At 36.3% G+C, this 24,151-nt stretch overlaps 1 protein-coding gene across 15 annotated transcripts in view; it reads right to left on the reverse strand.

Annotated features, from left to right (window-relative positions):
* The window catches only part of CEP128 (centrosomal protein 128), a 335,869-nt gene that overhangs the window by 165,314 nt on the left and 146,404 nt on the right, over window positions 1-24,151 (reverse strand). For 14 of the 15 annotated variants that reach the window (XM_023752499.1, XM_023752495.1, XM_023752498.1 and 11 more), the window contains 3 exons: window positions 16,814-16,990; window positions 12,882-12,941; window positions 7,200-7,392 (listed from right to left, as the gene is read on the reverse strand). In XM_023752499.1, coding sequence (XP_023608267.1) covers window positions 7,200-7,392; window positions 12,882-12,941; window positions 16,814-16,990 — 430 coding nt within the window. Of the gene's footprint in view, window positions 1-6,568; window positions 6,832-7,199; window positions 7,393-12,881; window positions 12,942-16,813; window positions 16,991-24,151 lie in introns of those variants that run through there. The other variant, XM_023752502.1, reaches the window with a different exon arrangement.

Here is a 24,151-nt window from a genome sequence, read left to right on the forward strand (position 1 = left end):
AGAGGTGTGGAGATGAAATGACCAATACAGTCCCACTGTGAAAGAGTTCAGATTGGTTTACATGGAGACAAGCATCCAAGGCCAAACATTTATGTCTTGTCTAACTGGACCTTACAGTTGACCTGAGGTACATTAGTTTAAGAAGCGATAAAGATCCATTTAGAGTAAAGTTTTAAAAATCAATCAATAAAAAAGATTTTCAAGCAGAAGCCTCAGGAGGAAGTACAGCTCTCCATCCAAACTCATTCCAGATGTCAGAGGCAGCTGCACAACGTCAGAGAGCAAATCCTAAGGAGACCTCTGCCAGAAAGGGCATTTGAAGAGTTTGCTCCACAGATTCCAAAATAAAAAAAGAGAACATATTTATGGGAACTATATAAAAAGGATTAGTACTGAATTCAAACCCCAAAAGCAGAAAAAATATTCCAAATTCTTATTAACTCTTATTCTTAATGTATTTAAGTCAAAGCATTTTTATTCTCTCTTAATAGTTAATTAGATTATTTCTCTGCCTAAATAAAAGGACCAAAAAAGTGAGTTAAGTAGATTTAGGTAGAAAATTAATATGAGCATCACTTGAAGATATGAATACTGCATAACAGTATAAGTGTATTATGCCAGAGTTGCATTCACTTTGATTTCCAACTGGAATGTAACCACATATTAACTAGTTATATTTTCCCTCCTTTAACAGTTTATGTTTTCAGAATGACTTTTACATGAAGACTGTTTGCTTGGAAACAAGGTATTTCACTGAAATTGCATTTGCCTCTCCTACTCCTCCCTTAATGAATACCATTGTGATAAACATATTTAGAGAAATATTGTGAGAATTGGTGTGTTTAGAAAGTATCTGAAGTCATATCACATACACAGCAGCCATTTTCTCTTCCCTGTACTGTCCTAGATAACCTCACCACCACAAAGATACAAATATTAAAGAGAACCCATCAGAGGCATCACCGACATGGAGGAACGAGATGGTATTACTTAGATACATACCTCTATGGAGTGTTCACATTATATATCCATAGCTACAAAGCACCTAGAATCCAAGACCAGTTCCTTCTTTACGGTGAGTTCACAATTTCAGCTAAGAAACTAACTTCTATATTTGGCCATAATCATCAGCATTTCACTGCAACTAAATCATACTACAAAGGAGTCTCCCCTTCAGAGGACCTTGGAAGAAAGGACTTCTTCCATCTGCCACAGGCATTTTAGTTTCTGGTAACCTCATAGCTTCAAAGTATTCTGACATCTTAATTAAATCTTACATCTCTTTTCACAAGAGGAACGTGCTTCTTTGTTAAGGTATGCTGAGTCCCTATAGTCGGAGCAGAAGAAGGCAGAGAGATGTTAACCAGAGGGCAACTGTTATAGTATTGCCAGACTCAGCTGTGGTTCTAGTGGCAGGTATGACTGTGTTAAGAGGGGAAAAAGGAAGAAACTATGGATCAGGATATTCACCTGTCCTGATCCCAGTGAACTTTGAAAGCTTTGTGAGAAACAAATTTCTCATGACCTCAGAAGTCAGCCAGACAGAATGATTCTTGGAAACAGTTCTTCCATGGGATGTATGTAGATGGATTTGAAACTAATTGGTTGTTCTGAAAACTAGTGGCCTTTAATCACTCTTAGTTTTAAAAACGTAACAACAAGGTGTGGTTGTGGGTGACTGATTAGGAGGCAGGTATCACATTCATAGTGGAGGCACACAAAAGAAAATGTTTAATCTTTGTGTCCAACACAAGGAGAGTTTGTATATAATATCAGAATTAGCTTCATTAATTGGGCCTGAGGCTTGAAGTTCCTGTGAGCTATTCATGAAATTATAGGCTACCATGTACTAAAATAATGTGAAAGAAAATCTTGGAAATATTACAGCTATCACTAATAAAGAGTTTATATCTACACAGCTAAGCTGACCATTTTTTTCTGGATTCCTAGTGGTTCAGTTATTATGGTAGCCAAAAAGACTGAGATTGTGGCAGAGCAGTTTCTTTCTAACATTTTTAACAAAAAACTTGATTTCTTTACAACTTCATGGAACAGATCCTAAGAAAATGAGAAAGGACAGGTTGTTTCCAATTTGCAAGGCCTATTGAAGTTGACTGAGTAATACTGGTTTATTCTGGTATGCAACATGATAGCGAGAATATAAGCATGAGTTTCACAAGTCCTCTTGCATCTGTAATTCACTGTCTAAACCAGCCGTCGCCAACCAGTGGTCCGTGGACCATTGGTGGTCCGTGAGGTCTGAAAGGTTGGCAACTTATGAGAAACTACCAATCTCCACTTGCCTCCAGACTCAGCTGTCTGACTTTAAAATGGGATGAATAATCTCAAGTGGTTGTTTTAAGGATTAAATGAGATATTACACATAAAAGCCTGAATATAAGGCCACCTCAACAACAATGAGGGTGAACAGTTGAACATAAAGGTCTAATATAACCTGTGGGGCACTGCGGTGAGGAATCTTTTCAAAATGTGACATGATTAAGAAATGAATTTTAAATACTAGAGTACAAAGTCAATAGTCTCAAAGGGAAATAAAGCAAATCTGCAATCTCTCATGGTTGATGTGATGATCAACTGTGACGAATGATGAAATGATTCATCTAATCTAGAAAGGAGAATGTGTGCATCAGTGTCTTTTCAAATACTACTTGAAGAACTTGAAGGCCTTTACTCTGGAAAGATAAATATGAGAAGGTTTCTCTTATTGCCAGTGAAAACAGCTTAGCTAATAAAGGACATCATCAGATAGTTTGGTGAGGTAATTCTAAATTTGTAATCCTTCATATTTGGTCTTGTGTCTTGAAGAAGCAGAAAAAGCTACAGCAATCAACATTGATGTTTGTTTTCTTTTTGATTGCTAGAACAGACCTAAGTGTCTAGTGTAGATATGGTAAGGGGATATGCCTTCTGATGAAGACACCATAATAGATGGACTTAAAGGGACCAGAGGCTAATCTGTGCTATCCATGTATGGATCCATCCATCCACCTATTCATCCATCCATCCATATATCTACCCATCCATCCATCCATCTACCCACCTGTCCCACCTATCTAAATATCCAATAAGTAAGTTTATTTCTTATTTAAATATAAAACACATGGCCAGATGCAATGGAACAATAATAAAACAAGAGATTAAAACTTAATACAAAAACATATATATGCAGATACTCAGAGGAAAAAAACAATAAATGGCAAATGTCATGTAATTATATCCTAAAGTGTTAGTAGCAATGGGGTGGTAAAAGGAATAATTCCACTGGCAAGGGTCATGATAAGGATTGAATTTTCACAGAAGGAGAGAGGGAAAAATGGTGGGGTTCCTGTAAGAATCTGGACATTATTGTTCAGCAGTGTGAGAACCATTGAAGGTTTCTGAGCTGAGGAGTCCAGGGCTCAAAGCTGTACCTGATGAAGATTCACCTGGCGGAACTGATTAGAACAGCAATTGTGTGTACACATGAGTGTTTTCTCTAAGGAAATGCTATTGGAAGGAGGTCAACTGCAGGATGTGCTGCAAGTAATTTATTATAAAAAAAATAGTACACAAAATTTGAGAATGATTTACTTTCTTGTATTAATCTCAGAATATTTAAGGTTATTTCTAAAAGATGTCACCATAACCAAATGTGTTATCAAATAGCAGAGAAATGGATAGAGGATAGCTGGGGGATGGGAAATAGTGTGAGCTTGGGCCTACCAACCAGAGTGTGCCTGCTTGGGAAATCTGTGTGAAGGCCTTTGGCAGGCTCACAGGTAAAGACCAGTCAAGTGGAAAGTAGAGACTAAAGCTCAAGAAGATCTTCAAATAAGGGAGCATATATGCATATATGCATAACCCATGGACACAGACAATAGTGCAGTGAAGTCTGGGGAGGGGGCAGGAGTGGGGTGGAAGAGGTCCAATGGGGAAAAAAGGGGGACATCTGTAATATTTTAAACAATAATGATTTACTTAAAAAATAAAAAAAGAAGCTCTGCAATCCTTTAAGATATAAGATAATCAAGAGCTAAATAAGACAGAGATAGTGTAACTGGAGAGGGAGAAGTAGATATAGGAGAAGTGACCAAAGAAAATTGTAAAGCCACCAGTTGCAGGAGACAAAGCGACTGGGAGAAAGTAAACTTTCCTTCAAATCTTAAGTGTAAGAATAAGTTTTAAGTGTTCTCACAAGTTATAGATGAATGGGTGAGTGGCAGGAAAACTAAATCAATCAATCAATTTTGCACAAAAAAACAATGCCACTCCATGTCTAGCCTACATGTTAGGGAAAATTCCTACAGTTTATAAGTCCCTTCCTAGTCTCTGTCCCAGGAAGATATCCTCTGTTCTGCCAGCCACAAACTGAGGAAGTGGAACAGAGATTCAAAGAAAGCAAGAAAAAACAGAAAAATCAGCTGAATGGAGTTTCTCAGAACTCTGGGAACAGTAAAACCAAAGGAAAGCCCTTGAAAGAGATCACCATTGCTAGAGACAAGTCACCTACATGAGAACCTTCTGAAATGAAGAACGTGTTTTAGAGTCAATGCTTTGAACAGCACACAACTTAAAAGCACTGAAAAGAAACGTTACCATATCTCTATTATTAGTAAAAGTACTCATCCTCAGAGCCCTCTGTAAGGCCAGAAAAATGGTGTATGTATATTAGACTTTTCACTAAGCTGGCTCAATGCCTTGGATATCCACATATGAATGTATTATCCTTTTGAAGCAACTTGCAAAAAAAAATTAGTCACGACAAATTTCTAAAATGTGAATTAAAACTCAAAAGATTTCTACTAAAACAGATCTCTCAGTTTTACATAGCAAATCTAGGAGCTATTTCCCATTCCAACCTTTCTCCAAATGGGTATGAGTCATATAGAAGGCAAAGATCAATTAAACCCAATCACAGATGTTAAGAAGCTAATCATCAAAATAAAGAACCACCATTCAAAATATTATGATGTGAAACTGCCAAAAATAGTAGTGTATTCAAAGTGCTAAAAAGGTAATGGCAGAAAAAATTCACTTCTCCACCTTTACTTTTGACCTCATCCACTGTCATATCTTCTGGGATCCTGCTACACCAGTTAACCTTTCTTTCACCTGTTCAAACTCTGGCATTCCTAGATCATTCTGATCAACATTTATTGTCATACTTAAGCTTGTCTACAATCCGTAGCAACTAAAATATAATACTCTAAAAGTTACATTCATTCTACTATTAAAAACTGAAACTATCTTAGACATACACATATTTTCTTATTGTTTGCTTACATTTCTGATATTCAGGTATTTTTTAATAGTTTTTAGATATTATGCTACAGAGCTAACTCTAATCATAGTACACAATGGAGCTAGAATTACTACTAACGATGTTATAGTGTCCCTAAATAAATCGGGAAGCTCTTAGAGAATATCGTTGTGAAGTGAATAGAAATATAATCGGTTTAAATGCTTCTCCACCCCAACCCCACCCCACCCAGGATATCTTCCTGGGACAGAGACTAGGAAGGGACTTAATAAACAAAATATAAATCACTCTGATTAAATTACTCAATTTCTGCCAAATATTTACTGATTTTGATTAAATTACTCAATTTCTGCCAAATATTTACTGGTCCTGCAGAGTTCATTGTGATTTCTTTTTTCACTAAAATGTGATGGCTCCCCTATTAACTGTGCAGCAGTCATCCATTCACTCATTCGTTCACTTATTCACAAATATCTGACATATCAACTACGTTCCAGGTTCTTTCTTTGTTCGTTGATAAGGCATTGAACAAAATGAAAATGCAGCTGTCTTTTAAAACCATAATTAAAGAGATTTACAAAAGTGCAAAACAATACCACTTTTCAATATTTTTGTCTTGGAAAATAATTAAATTTCATTAATTTTTATGTTCCATAGAATGAATTTATAATTATTACCTTAAAGGACTATCTTTTAATTCTTAATTTTAATTTTAAATATGGTAAGTATTGATACATATAATGCACAATAAAATTTTTGAGAACTCAAAGAGCTTTTAAGAATATAAAATGGCCCTGATACGAGAAAAGTTGAGAATCACTATAGTAGAGTAATAAAAAATTTTAAGTGGTATATAGGGAATAACCATGATGACTAAAATGAAAAACCAAACAAAATTATTTTGAAGAGGATTGCCATATGTCACATGCTTAGTTTTCTTTAATGGGACACTATATTAAGTTTTTTTTATCGATCTTAAATTCATGAAGTTCACTAATAAAAGAAAAGGCCTACAGCCAGCACAACATAAGATACACTTAGGATTCCCATATATAACTGCTGTTTTTCTTCTTCCTGTCATGATGCCTCTATAGTATAACCGAAGAGAAAAGTAGTTTCCCAAGTCCTTGTCTAACTTTTAGAGTTAAGTATAGCCTACATATTAAACATATTACACTCTGCCCCTGCTCTCCCAAACTCTCTTCCCCTTATCAATTGTTTTCACCATTGTGCTTATAGCCTTCTATTATACAATTTACCTATTTACATTTATTTTCTGTCATCCCACTCAATAAAAGGTAGACAAGAGTAGGATTTTTTCTAATTTATTCACTAATGTATCCTCAGCACCCATAACAGTGCCCAAGACAAAATATGAACAAAATAAGTATTTGTTGAATGAATTAATAGGTATTTTACTCAAGTCAAGCATAAATTTTGGTATTTTACTAGGGAAGAACAAACATGTCTTGCCAAATTAACACTTTCCAATGACATGAGCTGTGTAAACAGGAGGGATATTGTAGCTGATGGAAATACTCCCAGGGCCGGAACAGTTTTTCCTTCTGAACCTGGAAATGAAGACAGGAGAGAAAAAGGAAAAGAGAAGAATCTATAATAATAAAAGCATAATATGCTAATTAGACCAGATGTCCTTCCGTACGTCCTTCTGGACGACCTTCTGGACGAAGCTGGGGCTGCATGGGAAACCCGGTCCCAGGTGCCTGCCAGCAGCCGGAGGGAAGACCAGGTCCCGGGTGCCAGAGGGAAGCAGGTACCAGCAGCCGGGGGAAAGAAGGCCTACTCTTGCATGAATTTCATGCATCAGGCCTCTAGTATGCAATAATCTGAGCTGGAGGTAAAAGAAGTAGGTTTTCTCCCTCTGCTGGATTCCAGGAACACAAACAAAGAACAGTGAGAGTAAGAGCAGCTAACACACCTCTCTTCTCTTGGTGTATTTCTTCCAGAAGCAGCTCCTGCCTTTCTATCTGTTCCAGGAGACACTGGAGCTCGGATTCCTTGTTCTCAGTCATATTCCTGAGCTGCTGTCTGCACAGCATTAGCTCGTGCCGCAGACTTTTCTCCCTGTTTTCTCTCTCCTTCAGTTCCTCACAGAGCCATTGAAGTTTAGTCTAAAAAATGACATTTATAACTAATTAAAAAAAAAAAACAAGGTACAAATCTAGAAAACAGTAGTATTTCGAAACAGTAAGAAAAATATCATAACATGAGCAAATATAGACAATAACTAACAAACTTAAGCAAAATGAAAACTATACAATGGTTCATATCAGTTAAAAGTTGGTGTGAAATTAAGCCACTTTCTTGGATTTTTATAGAAATTTTGTATAATCTATCATCTTTGCAAAGGCAGTACTACAGAAAAATATGGCCTACTAAACTTCTCATCTTAACACAATTAGCCTCCTAATTTGATATATAAAGCAGTTTAGTAAAGCATTTAAAAATCAAAATCACCCTGGACTAGGACTAGAAATTTGATAAAAGAGGGTTTTATTTCAGAGATTTAATTTTTTTTTCCATTTCTGCTTCCTAAAAATACATATCCCCATGGTCCACCTAATCAGGTAGAGAGATTCTCCATAGGCTTAGGGAGATAAAGTCAGCCTTCCCCCACCTTGAAGAGGTGAGAAAATGTAATCAGAGCAAACTCTCTTTTTCATAGATGCTAACCTCACTGTCTTTAAGATTTAATCTGCCCTTCATATTTCCCTTCCCTTTCCCACTTACTACACCACAATCTTTGGCCTATGAGAAACAGCAAATCTGTTTTGTCGGAGCAATAATCCTATTGGTTATGGTAAAAACAAAATAATAAACCTCCAAAAAAACCTGAAACAAAGTGGTAATCAGGTTTGATATGTGTTATTATGAACTAAATTGTATCCCCTCAAAATTCACATGTTGAAGCTCTAAACCTCTATGTGACAGTATTTGGAGATAGGGCTCTTAGTGAAGTAATTAAGATTAAATGAGGTCATAAGGGTGGGACCCTCAAGAGACACGAAGGCTTATAGCAAGTTTGTGCTCCCTCACCGCTCTTTCTGATTTCTAGCCCCCCAACTTCCCCAAACCACCCCAACTCACCCCAACCTCACCCCACCCTTGTTTGCATGAAAGGTGGAATTCTACAAGCCAGAAATAGGGCTTAACAGAAACCAATCCTGACCCCTTGATCTTGGACTTCTAACCTTTATAACTGTGAGAAAATTGATGTCTGTTGATTAAGCCACCAACCAGTCTGTGGTATTTTGTTACAGTAGCCTGAGCAGACTAATACAATATGACCTATGGCTTTAATTTATTCATATGAAGCCTTAATTCCATTGCCAGACAAAATTTTAAAAACAGATTATAGCTAGATGCTTTTTGTGAACTGAATATGTATGCAGAATATGTTATTAATTCTACAAAACAAAATACCAAGTTATGGAAATTTAATCAACCAATAATCAATTATGAGAATCAGTATCTGTTAGAGAAACACCCAGAGTCTTTATTAAGTATCTTGAAGAAACAGCTTGAATACTATAGGAATTACTTTAACAATAACAAATAATAATTAGCTGACAAGGCTATTAATCACAATGCAAACACCATTCTATTAACCATTCACAAGAGCATTTTATAGATTACATAATAGCCTCATTTATTTAACTATATCAACAAGTATTGTTAAATAAACCAAAAGAGGAAGAATTTCTCAGAAAGGAAATAGTTGTCTTATTCATAGTTGACAACTTGCAATAAGATGCGAATATTTATAATTATCTAGTTAAACAATCAAAATGGTCTTTTTAATCTATCAGAATATCCTCACTGAGATTTAGTATAATAATAATTAAAATCATAAAGGAAAGACTCAAAACTAAAAGCCAAGGAAAAGAGAAAACTTGAATAAAAAGAGTATTGCTGATAAAGTTAGCAATATAGGGACCCATAATTATGGTTGGATAGCTTCAAAATCCATCTAAGCATCAGCCTCCACAGAAGCTTCTGTGTACCTCTTACATGTGTGTGGGGGAACACGGGAGACTCAGCTGGAAAATGTAAGGAGGAAATTCCGAAAGAATTTTCTAGGGGAGTTGGCTGAAGGTGATGGCCCATAATTGTTCCTTGACCTTTCCAAACAAGTCTGTACGCACAGACCCTCGAGTGTTTACCAGAATCTTTATGCTTAATCTTTATGCTTAAGAGTACTGCTGACGCCTGTGTCCTCCCAAGAATGCTTACCCTACTGATTGTTCTAAAAGTCAATTTCAGCTCAAACTGCTGTCACAAAAAAGCCTGAAGAGGCAGGCAAATGAGACTGTCTGGTCTCTAGCCAGGCAGTCCCTTAGCCCTCTCTTTCACAGCAAATATGTGTCAGAGTAATCATTCATCTGTCGCTCAGGACCTGCTGGTCAGCCCCGGCACATGTGATATTAAAATTATTTACATAAGTGTCAGCTTCTCCAGATAAAACGTGTTCCTCAAGAGGATCATGTCTTAATTAATCTTTATGACCGGAGCATACAGCATAGTATCTAGGACACAGTAGTTTCTCAGTAAATTCTCTGATAAACTGAATAAAATTTGGTCTCTACATCTGCTATCAAGATTTATGACAAAACAAATCCATAATCTCTGTGAATTCCTTGCCTGGCATTCCTTAACCACCACCTCGAACATCTTCCACCCACAATGCCTTATTCTGACCATCCGATAGTTATTTTATCTGTGTGCCTGGTCCAACTCTAAGTTGGACTTCATGTGTGTACTGTGCCGACAAAGCAATAGTGACACAATCCCCACTCAGTCCTCTAGTTCTTTTAGGATTAGCACTAACAGAATAAATTCATGTGGCAGATTTATGAAAACAATTACCAAAGGCCGTCAGAGGTCCTTCTAATACTGCAAGAAGTCAGCATGGACTAGCTGAATAGCAATTCCACTTTCCATATAGTTTTTGTCCTTTGATTTCAGATCTTATCTCCAATACTTATAGAGCTATTCACTCATAGTTCATGGGAATTACAGTATTGTGGCCCATCAATAACCCAAGCCATCTCTCCACAAATAGATTCCATTCCTCCCCAGTCCACTGGTCAGTGTGGGGAGCTTATCAGGACCCTTTTACGCGGTAGAGGAACAGTTGTCTCATGCAGTATTAAAACCCGTCTGATCAGAAGTTCAATCCCATTAAATGATAAGGGAAAACTGCTTACTAGCTCCCAAATTAAAGAGCTGAGATCAAGAGTCATCTCTGGCTCTCGTAAGTTAGCTGAACAACAGCAGTGAAAGTGTTCTGTTCAGAAATGATAAAGATTTTAACTTGAAAGAAAATTCCAAGTACATTGCTCTTGTCAAAACTGTGAAGTTGGGAAAAAGAAAAAAGAGAAATGCTTTATTAATGCACAACAGAAGTTTCTAGTCAAAAAAATTCTAGGACAGCAAAATATGCATATTCTAGATTTCCTATGCAGGTGGCATAAATGCAAATTTGCATTTGGTTCTATCAAAAATGGTTAGGACAGTTAGGATCACAGTTCTTAGAGCTGGATAGAAATTTTACAAGGTTGGATAAATTTCTATTTTTAATCATAATACTGTTTCTTATTAAGAATTTTTATAACAATTTTATGTATCTTTTTTATATTTTTTTATTGATTTTAGAGAAGGGAGAGGGAGAGAGAGATAGAAACATCAATGATAAGAGAGAATCATTAACCAGCTGACTCCTGCATGCTCTACACTAGGGATTGAGCCCCCAACTCGAGCATGTATAGCTTGACTGGAATCGAACTGGGACCCTTCAGCCTGGCGCTTTATCCACTGAGCCAAACCAGCTAGGGCTTAAGAATTTTTTTTGAGGGGAGCTTCTCTAATTACTACCTGGCCTTCAAAGGTAAATCTTGTCTTTCTACCACCTCCCCCCTGTATCTTACCCACCCATCTTGGCCATTATTCTGTGTTTACTCAAATATTCTTGCATTTTATACCTATAATTTTTTGGTCATACAAATTTTTTGTATGACCAAGTTTAAATATAACACAATTGTAGAAGCCCTTGAGACATGCTGGCAGCTTCATAGCCTCCCATCCTCCCAGTACAAACATCAGAGTTAGTTCTTCCTTCTCCTGTGTTCTTCTGTCAATGTTGACATAGTTCTACAACAACATAACACACCTTAAGGAGACTTCAAATTTGTTTACATCACCATTCCCCCCATTAACTTCCATGGCTTACTAACACTTATATCCCCAGTGTCCGTACACAAAAAAGTACACAATCAATAAATCTTGGCTGAAAGAAGACTTTAGATGGCAATACACATAATGGTAAGAACACTATGAGTGGACATGGCATGTGATCCATTTTCCCATTCTGAAAAAGTCACATTCTTCTCTGAAACTTCATTTTTCTCATATTTTTAAAAAAGGACATTGTATAGACTCAAAGGTTCTTTCTTTGTAATAAAACCCTAAGTTGGACCACGATTGGTCAGATTTACAGTACAGTTTGTTTTCTTACAGAATTTAAATGGGATGGAAGATTTTGCACTTTATGTTAAAGCTGAAATAAAACTAGTCTAAAAAGAAATGCAAGTTCTTAAATATTGATACTTGAATAAACATATCTATACCTTATGTGGTCATAATTTTCTATATATTTTAATTTCTATTTCAACAGAAATAGAATACTTAAATTTCAAAAATTTGAATTTCCAAGCTGATCTATGAAGATAGTTGATAATTACCCAAAGTGTAGAATATTAGCAAATTGTTCAATTTTATTTATTTATTGCTTACCTTATATTAAATTTGAATCATAATGCTTAAAAAAACCATGAAGCAATAAAGTTATCTTCAGAACTTAAAGTTAATTCCTCCAATTTTGTAAATGAGGAAACAGGACACCCAGAGAGGTGACAGGATTTGCTTAAGCCACACAGAGATTTGACAGGCTTTCAGCAGACCCTCAGAAACCAAAATCTATATATATAAAAGGCTAATATGCAAAGTGTCCCCTCGGGAGTGCAACCGGGAGAACAGGAGTTCCATTGCTCGCTATGATGTATGCTGACCACCAGGGGGAAGTGCAGAATATGGTGGGCAATCAGCGGCTGCAGCGGGGCGCTGAGGGAGTGAGGGAAGGAGGAGGTGAGGAGACAGGGAGGTGGGAACGTGATCAGCCCCAATCGCCAGCCAGGTCTAGGGACCCTACCTGTGCACAAATTTCATGCACCGGGCATCTAGGATAAGTATATATGTGTAATGAAGGGTGGTGACAGCTGCCCTGACCTTTGTACACTCCAGAGACATTGCTTTAGCCAAAGGAAAAGGCAGAAGAACTTGTCTCTCTGATGATCTAATTTTAATATTTCAACAGTTTTACCTTCCTTTTTCATTCCATCCCATCCCTATACATTTAAGCTAATTTTTCAATGTTAAGCCAAAGGAACATGGAGATTTCATAATGCATTATAATAATCTTTCTCAGCAATAAAGTACTACAGCTTCACATGCTCATTATGTGACAAAAATATATGGATAGCTCAAATAGACACCTTAAAGCTCATAAACATTATGATAACTTTAAGATTCAAAGATCAATTACCTTGCTTTCTGCTAACCAGCGATGTGGGTCATAATTAATGTCAGGACCAGATGAAAAAAACTAAAAGAGAGAGAGAGAGAGAATAGTCTATTAAAAGTAGATTTTTCTCTGAAATGAATTTACCTAAAATGAAAATTTTCACCATAACATACAAAAGTTAAGTGTCTAAAACTTAAGGGTTTAGAAAGGAGATAGTTCATACCAAGTACTCAATCAATTCCAAAACATGATTTAACATTTCTATTTATGTAAATATATATATATATATATGTGTGTGTGTGTGTGTGTGTATGTACATATATATATACACACACATATATATATAATGTTTTTATATATGTATATGTAAAATGTAAACATTTAGCTAAAATACAGAGACATGAATTAACTCTCAAGTGCTATCACTGCTATAATCTCTGGAGGCTGATTCCCATGCAGCCTTGATTAAACCAGTTTACTTCATATTTTGCTTGTTTCTTTTTCTCAGTCTTGCTCCTTGTATTTCACAGTGGGTGTGATGTAATTACACAGAAACTTAATTCTTTATCTCATTTATCCTTCTTTAATTTTATACTATGAGGGCCATTTTGTCTCATTAATGATGATGTAGAAATGATAGAAACTAATCATGGAATCATTCCTTTATATCTCATGATGATAACAAAATCCCACAATAAGTAGGTTGTCTATGCCAGCTGCCCTGACTCCCTTCACACCAACTCATTTATAAACTCACTGCCATCTGTTTCTCTGTTATTACTGATAAAACTGTATTCAGAGGTTGTCAATGATTTTACAATTATAAATATAAATTTTTTTCTCAATTCCTACTTTTGTTGAACCTATGATATTTTTGCAGGACTTCTTTCTAGAAATGTTCTCTTAAAACTACCCTACCCCTCTTCAAAAGATATCTATTCCTATTCTCCAATACTTCCATATTTCCTTATGTGTGAGCACATCTCTCCCTTAAGAAACGTCATCAGGTAATTCATTCGGCATCTGAAAAATGATAATGAGTGCCAACCACATGTCATATACAGGAATGCTGTATTCTCATATCCAACCTTTCTCTCATCTACTGTTTCACTGTCTAAATCCTACCAAACTCTCATGCCCTCTCTCCCTATATTTTCAAGGAAAATATTCCTAATCACTCTAGTTCATAGCAAAAAAAAAAAAAAAGTCTTGATCCAAAGCCTATCCTCTTTATGCTTTACAAATAAATGAATACTCAGACCAAGTGTTATGGGAAAGCTCCCGAATTATCAAAGACTGGTCTGGGAAAATGATGTATCTTCACTTCAGACATTTTCCTAAATGTTTTATAATGGTGGTGGTTTATTAAGTGTCTACCCTTAAGTTTTCAAACACTACAGACATTTACTAAAGTAGAATAGGTATAGTGACTGGAAAAAGAAAATTTTAATTAGAAATAATACCAATATCCCCAAGGACTTTTCCTAGACTTGTTTGTTACATATCTATTATTCAATCCATTCCATAACATAGTCGCTCTCTACATAAAATGGCTGAAAATTTCATCAGCAATACTTCAAAAAGTCAACAAATGACAAAGAATTGGAATTAATCCATTTTTTAAAACATTTTACAAGGATCGCCTCTCCTATAGATCTCTGAACTACAAAGCAAAGAATTTATCTTAACAAACACCCAAGGGTGGTTTCTTTGAGGTGAGAGCAAATGTTATGTTCTTGTGTATTCTTTTTTTCAAGTTTACAGAAATGAAACAACAGAAGGTATAAACAGAAAGAGACCCACAATGGAAAAAAAAAAATGTGGTCTTAAAAAAAACAAAACTGAAAAAATGCCCATTCTTTTAAATTTATCTCCACCCATCACGTGGATTGAATTAGTCTCTCTCCAAGAGAAAAGGTGCCAAGACCCATTACTACAATCATTCTATGACTGAAAGCCTATTAAAAAATAGGGTGCTTTTCAGAATATGTTAGATGGAAGGAAAATTTAAGCAACCTGCTATATGCAAACTATATTTTAGCCTATAATTAACCATAACAAGGTTTATATACCTTATCGCATGATCCAAATGTTTCCATTTTTACATCTCTACTTGACCAAAAACAAGTTGTCCTGACATAAATACTTAAATATAGAATAAACATTTCCTTGGTAATATATGATTCTTTTTGATGCAATTAGGATTTCAAGGCCACACATCCTTTAAATATATGTAAACACAACAAATATTATACAAATATAGCAGCATTAGACAATAAAATATAAATAAACCAGCATGATAGCAGGCCCTATAACAAGACTAAAAGAGTTAGTTTTCCCCAAAAGCCAATTACTGCTCATATTTGGCTCACAGTCCTCTTAAACTGACATCTGATTTGTTTCAAAAATGTACAGATAAATACATATCATAGAAATTCCACCAACTCCACCAAATTCTATCAGTTGAAATATTTTTGTTAGTCAAATCCTAAAACACCTTCTACTTCACGAGTAGAATTATAGTTTTATTTTCTTTAAAACACCACTTAAGAAAACCAAGAAAAAAAATGGTAAGGGAAAAAATGGGGAAAGTACTATAAAATGGAATATTTTATATGAGGAAAAGGATGAATGACAAAAGAAACACCTGAAGATGATTTTTAAAAAGCCCTTATGCCTGATCCTATAATTTTAGTAATATCATATCATCAAATGAACTAAATACAGTGGTAAATGATAGCTTGTCAATGCTCTCTGTATGTAATATAGCAGTACTAGAACCTAGAGTTAATAAGAAGTGCTTACCTTGAAGAAATTAAGAAGACCTATGATTACTTCTGTTTTTATTGATCATTTCACTAGGACTATAAATTGAATTGCAATCAATATCCCATTTGAAAGACAGAAAAGCTAAATTAAATATACTTTGTTTAAATGGGGAAGGCAAATAGCATAGTGGTTACTTGATTAAGCTCCAGAGTTAGACTCCCAAGGTTTTTAGTCCTAGTTTTAGCATTTAACTAGATATATGGCCAGAGGCAAGTTATTTAACCCCTCCAAGTCTTGCTTTCTCTTTGTCAAAAAAATGGATTTAATCAGAGTACCTATAGGACTGGGTGGTTTTAGGGATTAAGGGAGAGATTACATACAACATACTTACCACAGTTCCTGTAATGTAACTAGTGCTCAATAGATATTGGCCAGTAGTATACCAACAACAACAAAAATGGCCTGTGAAAATGAAAAATTCAAAATCCAGGCCTCTTGACCCAACAATGCATTTTAGCCAGAACTGCTGCCTCTCTTGTAAGACATTTTCTTTTAAATGTGAGACAGACAATTCAATGGAATCACAGCACATGTTCTCTCACCGGATCTGTGCGATACAGTACCTCATTCCAAAAAATGCAAGATGTTATTTTCTTTCATAAAACTTTCTCAAACAAAAATGTAAATACCATGTAACCATACATTAAAATCTTATTATAGTTATACTAGAGGCCTGGTGCAGTGGGGTCCCTCGGCCTGGGCTGTGCCCTCTCACAATCCGGGACCCCTCAGGGGATGTTGGAGAGCTGGTTTCAGCCCCATCACCACAGGCCAAGCCAAGGAACCCCACCAGTGCACAAATCCATGCACCGGGACGGTTTCGGCCTGATCCCCACAGGCTAGGCTGAAGGACCCCACTGGCCTCTAGTATGTATATAAGATCTTTGGTTAATCTCTTCCTGCCCTCCTCCCTCCCCCATTCCCTCTGAGATTCATCAGTCTGTTCCATGTTTCCATGCTGGTGGTTTCTGCTCCTGCTTTGAACGTCTGCCCCCTGGTGATCAGTGCGTGTCATAGCAACTGGACGGTTGGTCGGTCGGCCAATCGGCCAGTGGTTTCTTAGGCTTATATATATATAGATATAAGGAAACTAAGTGAAAAGCACAATGAGAACTCATAATTACTTTGAATTTCTCCATCGAGTCCCTGGAGAAGGTCTTACAAGCTGCATCAATTTCCTTTCCTATTACACCAAGAATGGATTCTTGTTCAGTCTCCAGACAAAGAAGTTGATCCTTGAGCTGCAATCTGGCCTCTTCCATCCTCCTTAAGTGCTCTTCTTCATTGCTTATATGTTTCTCCTAAAGCATTCATAAATAAAAACAATTATTAAGTGGAGGCAAGAAACACCTGTAATATCCAAACAACCAACTTAAAGAAATGCATTAGAAAACAGATCTAATTCTGTCAGTCCCTTTACTGGAATAAAACCTTCTGCCTATTCATTAACTGAGATCAAATTATAAAGAATTCATAAGTAGGGCATTGAGGGAACTGGTAGTGGATAACTGACAAAGAAAATTATAGTTAATCTGCAACCAAAAGTAAAAGTTGAAAAAAATCCCATATCATTTAATAATTTAATATCATTAATGGTCAGAGTAAAAGCTGATACTATAACTGACTTTGAACTACCAAAAATTTAGTAAAACACTACAAAATGCAAAATGTCAAATAAGATCATGTCAGCTTTTTCATTTAAGAAAAAAAATAAGTGTTATAATCTTTATGTCATCAAAACATCATTTTTTAAAAGTTTAAGTTTTCAAATGCAGTCATACTCCAAAATTGCTTCGAGTCATAAAAATTTGATAAAAGCAAGATGGAGCTACTTTTCAAGTAAGCAAATAGTATATTTAATAAAAAGGATTTCTAAGGAGCCCTTTAAGAGATTACAAGGACTTGGGGGCCCCCTGTAGGCAGAACAATTTTCAATCATGATTACACAATTTCATTACCAGGGAAATTCAAGTTGTAATGCACACGGCTTGGAAGGGAAAAAAACAGACTCACTAAAATTGTAAGTGTAAATGGTGGACCAAAAAGTCATGATGCTGGCTAGTTTTGCCTTCAGACATTCCATAACAACCTAATCATCTTTACCTACCCTAATAAACATAACACAAGCAGGAAGATTATGTGGTATGCAAACCCAGCTTGAATTTAAAATAACAAAGAGATGTTTTCAATGAAAAATAAAGAGGAAAAGTAGAATGATATTTTAGCAGAATAATCACACATATTTCCTTTAAATTCAACTTTTATTGTTTAATATATTTTTATTGATTTCAGAAAGGAAGGGAGAGGGAGAGAGAAATAGAAACATCAATGATGACAGAGAATAATTGATCAGCTGCCTCCTGCATGCCCCACACTGGGGATAAAGCCCACAAACCAGGCATGTGCCCCGACAGGGAATCAAACTGTGACCTCCTGGTTCATAGGTCGAAGTCACCCATTGAGCCACACCAGCCACCAGGCAATTCAACTTACTTTTTAAAATAAATGAAACACCCCCTGCCCCAAAGAACAGTCCTTTCACAACTTGTCTTCTGCCCTTCTCTCCAGCCTCATCACCCTCTTTTCCATCCTCTCATACTTTAACCTCTTGCAGCTTCTCAAATATGCCTACATGTGTCTCTTCCAATCAATCTGATGTGTTCAACACTGCTTCAAGTTGCACTATTTCAAATGGAACTGGTAGCCAAGAGACAGCGTTTGTCTTGAGTACATCATCCTGGTCTGGACTTCAACTTTGTAAACTTAGGAACTGGATTTTTTTTTGTACTCTAAGTTGAGTCAACTTTTAGCAGTAGAGTAACATTAAATTTACAAGAGACTAATGTGCAAACTAGAATGCCACTCAATTAACTACATTAATTTACAATGAGGACCATAACTGCCATATGGATCAGCATAACCAATACATTTTCTCCCTGTAGACCAGTCTAGATGAAAAGGCATATTCTACAGGATGTTACTTAATAAACAAGAAATAACAGCCTCGCATGTCCATCTACACATCAGGAACATACAAGCCATGATAAAAAGTATTCCATTCTCCTGGGCAGTGTTTGGATGGAGACTGCCCAAATACATCTCCCTAACTTTCTGCTTTGTCCTTAGATCCGGACACACTCTCCCTCCTCATTAATATGGCATTTCTTTATATATATGGATATCTTGATCTCATCTGGGAGCCCTTCTGAAAAATTAGCATCCTGGCTCTGAATAGTATTTGATGATTTTGTAGTTTACTTACTAGAAAGCAACCTACTGTCAAGTCTCTAGGTGAGGATCCTTGCCTTTGTATTGCTGCTACATAACAACAAGGACACACCAAGATCAATGCTAGCTCTTGGCTACCAGCTCCTTTTGAAAGAGCACAACTTCAAAGAGTTGTATGGGAGGAGCCACATGTGGGTATACCTGCCATCGATACTTCTTATCCTTCAAAGTTTATCCTCAAGATGCCTTTCTTTCTTAATCACCCAATATAAAATGTTTCCACAACACATTATTCATATTATAGTTTTTTAAAAATGCATCAACCTGTCTTCTTCAATAAACTGCTTATTTCAGGAAACCACAAAACATATTTATAATTATCTTTAAATTCCCCAACTTTGCTACATAAGTGATTTAAACATTTTTTGAAGCTCAAATTCAACACTGTAAAGATAATTTCATTAATTACCATGAAGATCTCTACACTCAGAGGTTACACAGGTGTGCTAGGAGGTTTCCTCTGCACATACACAGGTGTGATGTTAGTACCTGGGGTTACTGATGTATTTAAAGGACAACTGTTTATAGTCTAAACCCAGGCAATTCACAATGGTATTCTAATTGACCTTTCTGTTCTCATTTTTCTCACAGCCATCTTTCTTTTACCAACTGTCACTTTTCTGTAATTTGACTCTTATTAATAAGAAGACAAAACTACTTCCATATTTTGATATCCTTAAAATGTTGATCATGTCAGAAAAAGCCCTATAAATTCAATCTCTTTAGCCAAAACTGAAAATTTCATTATTCAATTTACTGTCCTCCATGAGACAGTTAGCATGTCCTATCTAATCTCCCTTCAAAGTAAAACTCAGAACTATGAACTCAAAGAGAACAGGGGGTTCAACTACCTGTTCTTTCAGAAATCCCTTCTTTTACACATCTAACAGAAGGTGATCCAACCCCTATATGACCAGCTCAAATTTCAAGGAACCGAACACTTGACAAAACTGTAAAATCTCTCATTAGTCTAAGTGCTATCTACTCAAGAGTTAAAGTAAGTAAATGAATCCTCCACCCCTACTAAGTCTTCTAACACTCCAGGTAAAGATACATGTTTTTTTACTTAACGAGGCTACAGATATGGCCCCTTGCCGGTTCTCCATCCTCAGCATGTGCTCCAGGACTCTACATCTGGAGCTAAGTAAGCTGTTCCACTCTGTACTTATGCAATTGTTTCATTTATTCACTCATTCAACAAATGTTTATGGAAGGCCTACTATGCTGAGACATTCTGGGTCTAGGGACAGAATGAATGAGATACATAAGGCCCTTGCCCTCATTGAGCCAACAAATATCTCCATTAAATTTCATCAGTTTTGTTTTGTTTGTGACTTGAGAATATCCATTTGTATACTAATGGTGACAACCAATAAATTCACTCTTTCTCTCTGGTTTCATGTTTCAGAAATAGCCCTACCAGTGGAGCAAGCACAGCTACTTCTATGGAAGGGGTAGGAGGGTGACAGGCTGACAGTAATCCAGGCATCCTGGCTGATTTGGAGGCATATCTATCTATACATATAAAAGCCTAAGCAACCGTTATGACCTGACGACTGGATAACCCGACGACCAGCCGGTAGCTATGATCATCAGGGGGCAGACACTCAATGCAGGAGCTGTCCCCTGGTGGTCAGTGCATTCCCACAGCCAACCTCCCGTGGTCCCTCCCCCGAGCCGAAATAGAAACATCAATGATGACAGAGAATAATTGATCAGCTGCCTCCTGCATGCCCCACAATTGGGACTGGGGAGACAGCCCTCATAGGCTGGGAGGGACCCCAGCTGTGCATGAATTCGTGCACCATGCCTCTAGTCGATTAATAAGGGAAGATGGTAATATTTAGGCACTGTCATGGCTATTCCCTGGGCTTCCAATAAATTCAAAGGGTGCAAGAATTGTACAACAAAAAGCTACCATATATCTAGAGAACCGGAGGTAGGACAAGGCATTTTAGATACTGTTTAGAATATGGAAGACACGGTTAATCTTTTCAGCACAAATGGATGCAGATACCTGGATCTTGGGACTATAAGGGTCTTCTTTGTGGGGATAGATATAGAAGAAGCTGACCAAAGCAGTTTATATAATCCAAGAAGAGAGATCATCTATATCATGGCTGAAGTTGAATTAGAGAATAAATGTTACAAATGTTACCCTTAATATTACAAATGAGGAAACCAAAGTTCAGATAGACTAAGTAACTTGATTAAATTCAAAGAGCCTAAAACCCATGCCCTAAGTTCCCTGACTCCCTGACTGGTGCTGTTAAAATTCTAGGTCAAAATTGTAAAACTGAACTTTAGAAAGCCAGTATGAAAAACTGAGAAAAGTCATCAGCAGGTTATGTGGAGACTAATGTAGTGCTAAAGTAGAAAGAATAACTAAAAAAATATTTCTGGATGAGCCTTATCATTAGAAAACATAAGACATATTCAAAATAAACCATAAAAAGAGGAAAACACTCATCAAGCACACACAATATCCTAAACTTTTAGGGGCTCTCCATCCACACTAGAGATATACCCTATGTACACATGAAATCTGCTCTTGGCAAATTTTAATTAGTAAGTATACTAACCACACACTAAGCACGTGTGGTTCCACTGTCCAGACAGCAAGGTTTTAAGAAGCTTCCATTTCAGGACAGGAAAAGCTTGTATTTATTGATATTTACTTCTAGAGGAAATGAAAAATTATACTGCTCAAAGTCTCATCTCACACACACACACACACACACACACACACACACACACACACACACACAGCTGACTGGCTTGATCAAGAGACCTGTAATTCAAAGGATCAGAAATACTCCTCTAATTCTATATTTGTGGTTCAGCACACTCCTCATAACTCAGAATATTCACTTTCCCAAAGGCTGTATGATTATAAGGAGACATGATCTTAATGCAAATAAAGTAACTTTAATAAAACTAGAGCATGTCCAAAATGTTATCTCCTTGGTAAAAGCTTATGAGATTCCTTCAATGTCTTAAGATTTCCAGAAAAGCTGCTTTATTCCCAATATGGTTATTACATGAAATGAAAACAATTCTTCACACACCTTAACAGAAACATAAAGCACACTTACCCAACTAAATAAATCATTTGTTTACAATGTTAATGTTTTTCTTTTACAGAAAATGAACTTGAATAACCAAGTGTGGCAATATTTGATACCCAAAGCCATCAGCAGGGGCAGACAGGAAAAGAGGTAAAGAAAGATCAAATAATATGGGGTGGGGCAAAAGTAAGTTTACAGTGGTTCCTATGGAAAATAATACAATACTTAATAAATTATAATACAAGAATAAACTCTGTTTTGCATACTCACAACTGTAAACCTTCTTTTGCTCCACCCTGTAACAAGGTCTGAAATAAAAACTAGCACAATGTAATTCAAAGTTATTGGGAGCATGGCTTGTTGAAACTCTAGACCTGGACACATCACCTAAAAAGTTTTGGGAAAAAGTATTTCTGTAACACAAGATAACTGTATGCCTACGCCTCAAATCCAGGACACTAGGATTACAAGGCAAATAATGAATCTATCCTGAAATTGAATCTGTCTGGAAGCCTTTTATCTGGTTCTCTAAAGAAGGCTCACATTACTTATGCCAACAGAGTTGACTCAGCTGTAAGGAAGTTGAGATATAATATGAAACACCAACGAAAGCAGAAACAGCATCATGACTCAGTGGGAAGGATCTACTATGGATATTACAGAAAACGTAAGAAGAGTTTAATCTGGAAAATTGCCACACTGCAGTTCAAACTGTCTTGCAAAATGGCCAATAAATAAATAACACCTTAAGTGCTGGTCACACCATAACTACTTTTTGCAAACGTACTTCTTAAAAACAGAAGATCTTTTAAGACAGTAGGCTTCTTAAATTTGAAGTATGGCTATTTAACACTTCCATTGGTATCAAAAAGAAACAAAAACAAAAGTAACATAATTCTAAAATCCTACAGTTCTGATCAATTTGAAAGTCCCCATGGATTGTCCTACGTATACCCCTTGCCCTCTGTGAACCCAACAATACTGAGGAATAAAGAGGACCAGGAAAGGTCATAAGACTGAATTTTTTTCCTCGTTATAAAAACCCAATAACATGCACCTCCTTCCTTACCCACATGGATGTTATAACAAGACAGAACATCTCAGCTCTTAGGAAGGCTAGGTGCCCCCTTTGTGCTCTGCTGGCACTTTATATGAGCTTCTGCTATACCACTTACTACTATGTGTGTCTTTCATATATGTCCCCTCACCAGACTGTGACTTCCTCAAGGTTAAAAAAATCTAATTCTTTTTCATTTAAATATCCCAGCACCTAGTAGAATATCTTACACATAGCAGGCAGTCAATAAATTTTCTGGAACAGATAAATCCTTTTATTTTCCTTTCATTCCACAAGCATTTTTTGAGTATATTCTCTATATGCCAACCATAGTAGATCCCAACTATGCAATAATTAAAAACAAAACAGAATCTCTGAACTCAACTTTTCATGTTTCAATAAGCTGGTTTTTTTCAATAAATTAATTAGCAAACTTCTTTTCAGTTTGAGGGCAATCATCTTTTCAGTAGCAGATTACTATGACTATCAAGGCAAGCTGATGTCACAAAAGTGAGAGGATTGCCAGGGGTAAGAAGTAATCAGATGCAGAAAAAATTCTGAGCACAAAACCAAGAAGAGCTGCTGATGAATAAAGCACTTTCCATGTATGAAAGAATAAGGTGGTTCTTTATATGTATTTAGTAAGCAAAATAACATTATAATTAATACTAGAAGACTGGTTTCCTAAAATAAAAATGCTACTATTTTGTGGGTTAGATATACTCTTCGTCTTCTGAAAGTAGATGCTTTACACTGTTTCCTTCAAAGAAGAGAAAGAAGTTACGATCAATAGTATGTGAAGAGTAAGAACTGAGAGCATTGGTAAAATCGTAGAGCTAACAGAAAAAAATGATGACATATTAGAACACTGGATATATGAATTTGATGCATGTTAAACCTTTTGTGTGAAAGACTTTCCAATCTATAACCTACTTGGTCTTGGGCAGGCTAAGGAAAGTTATCCATAAGAGAGAAACAAAAAATGGAAATTCAAATTTAAATTTCTAACCCCATGTAAGTAAATTATTTTTGCATCAGGCTTTTCAAGA

The sequence above is a fragment of the Myotis lucifugus genome, unplaced genomic scaffold (assembly GCF_000147115.1).
Source record: "Myotis lucifugus unplaced genomic scaffold, Myoluc2.0 scaffold_34, whole genome shotgun sequence".
In the NCBI taxonomy this organism is placed as follows: domain Eukaryota; kingdom Metazoa; phylum Chordata; class Mammalia; order Chiroptera; family Vespertilionidae; genus Myotis; species Myotis lucifugus.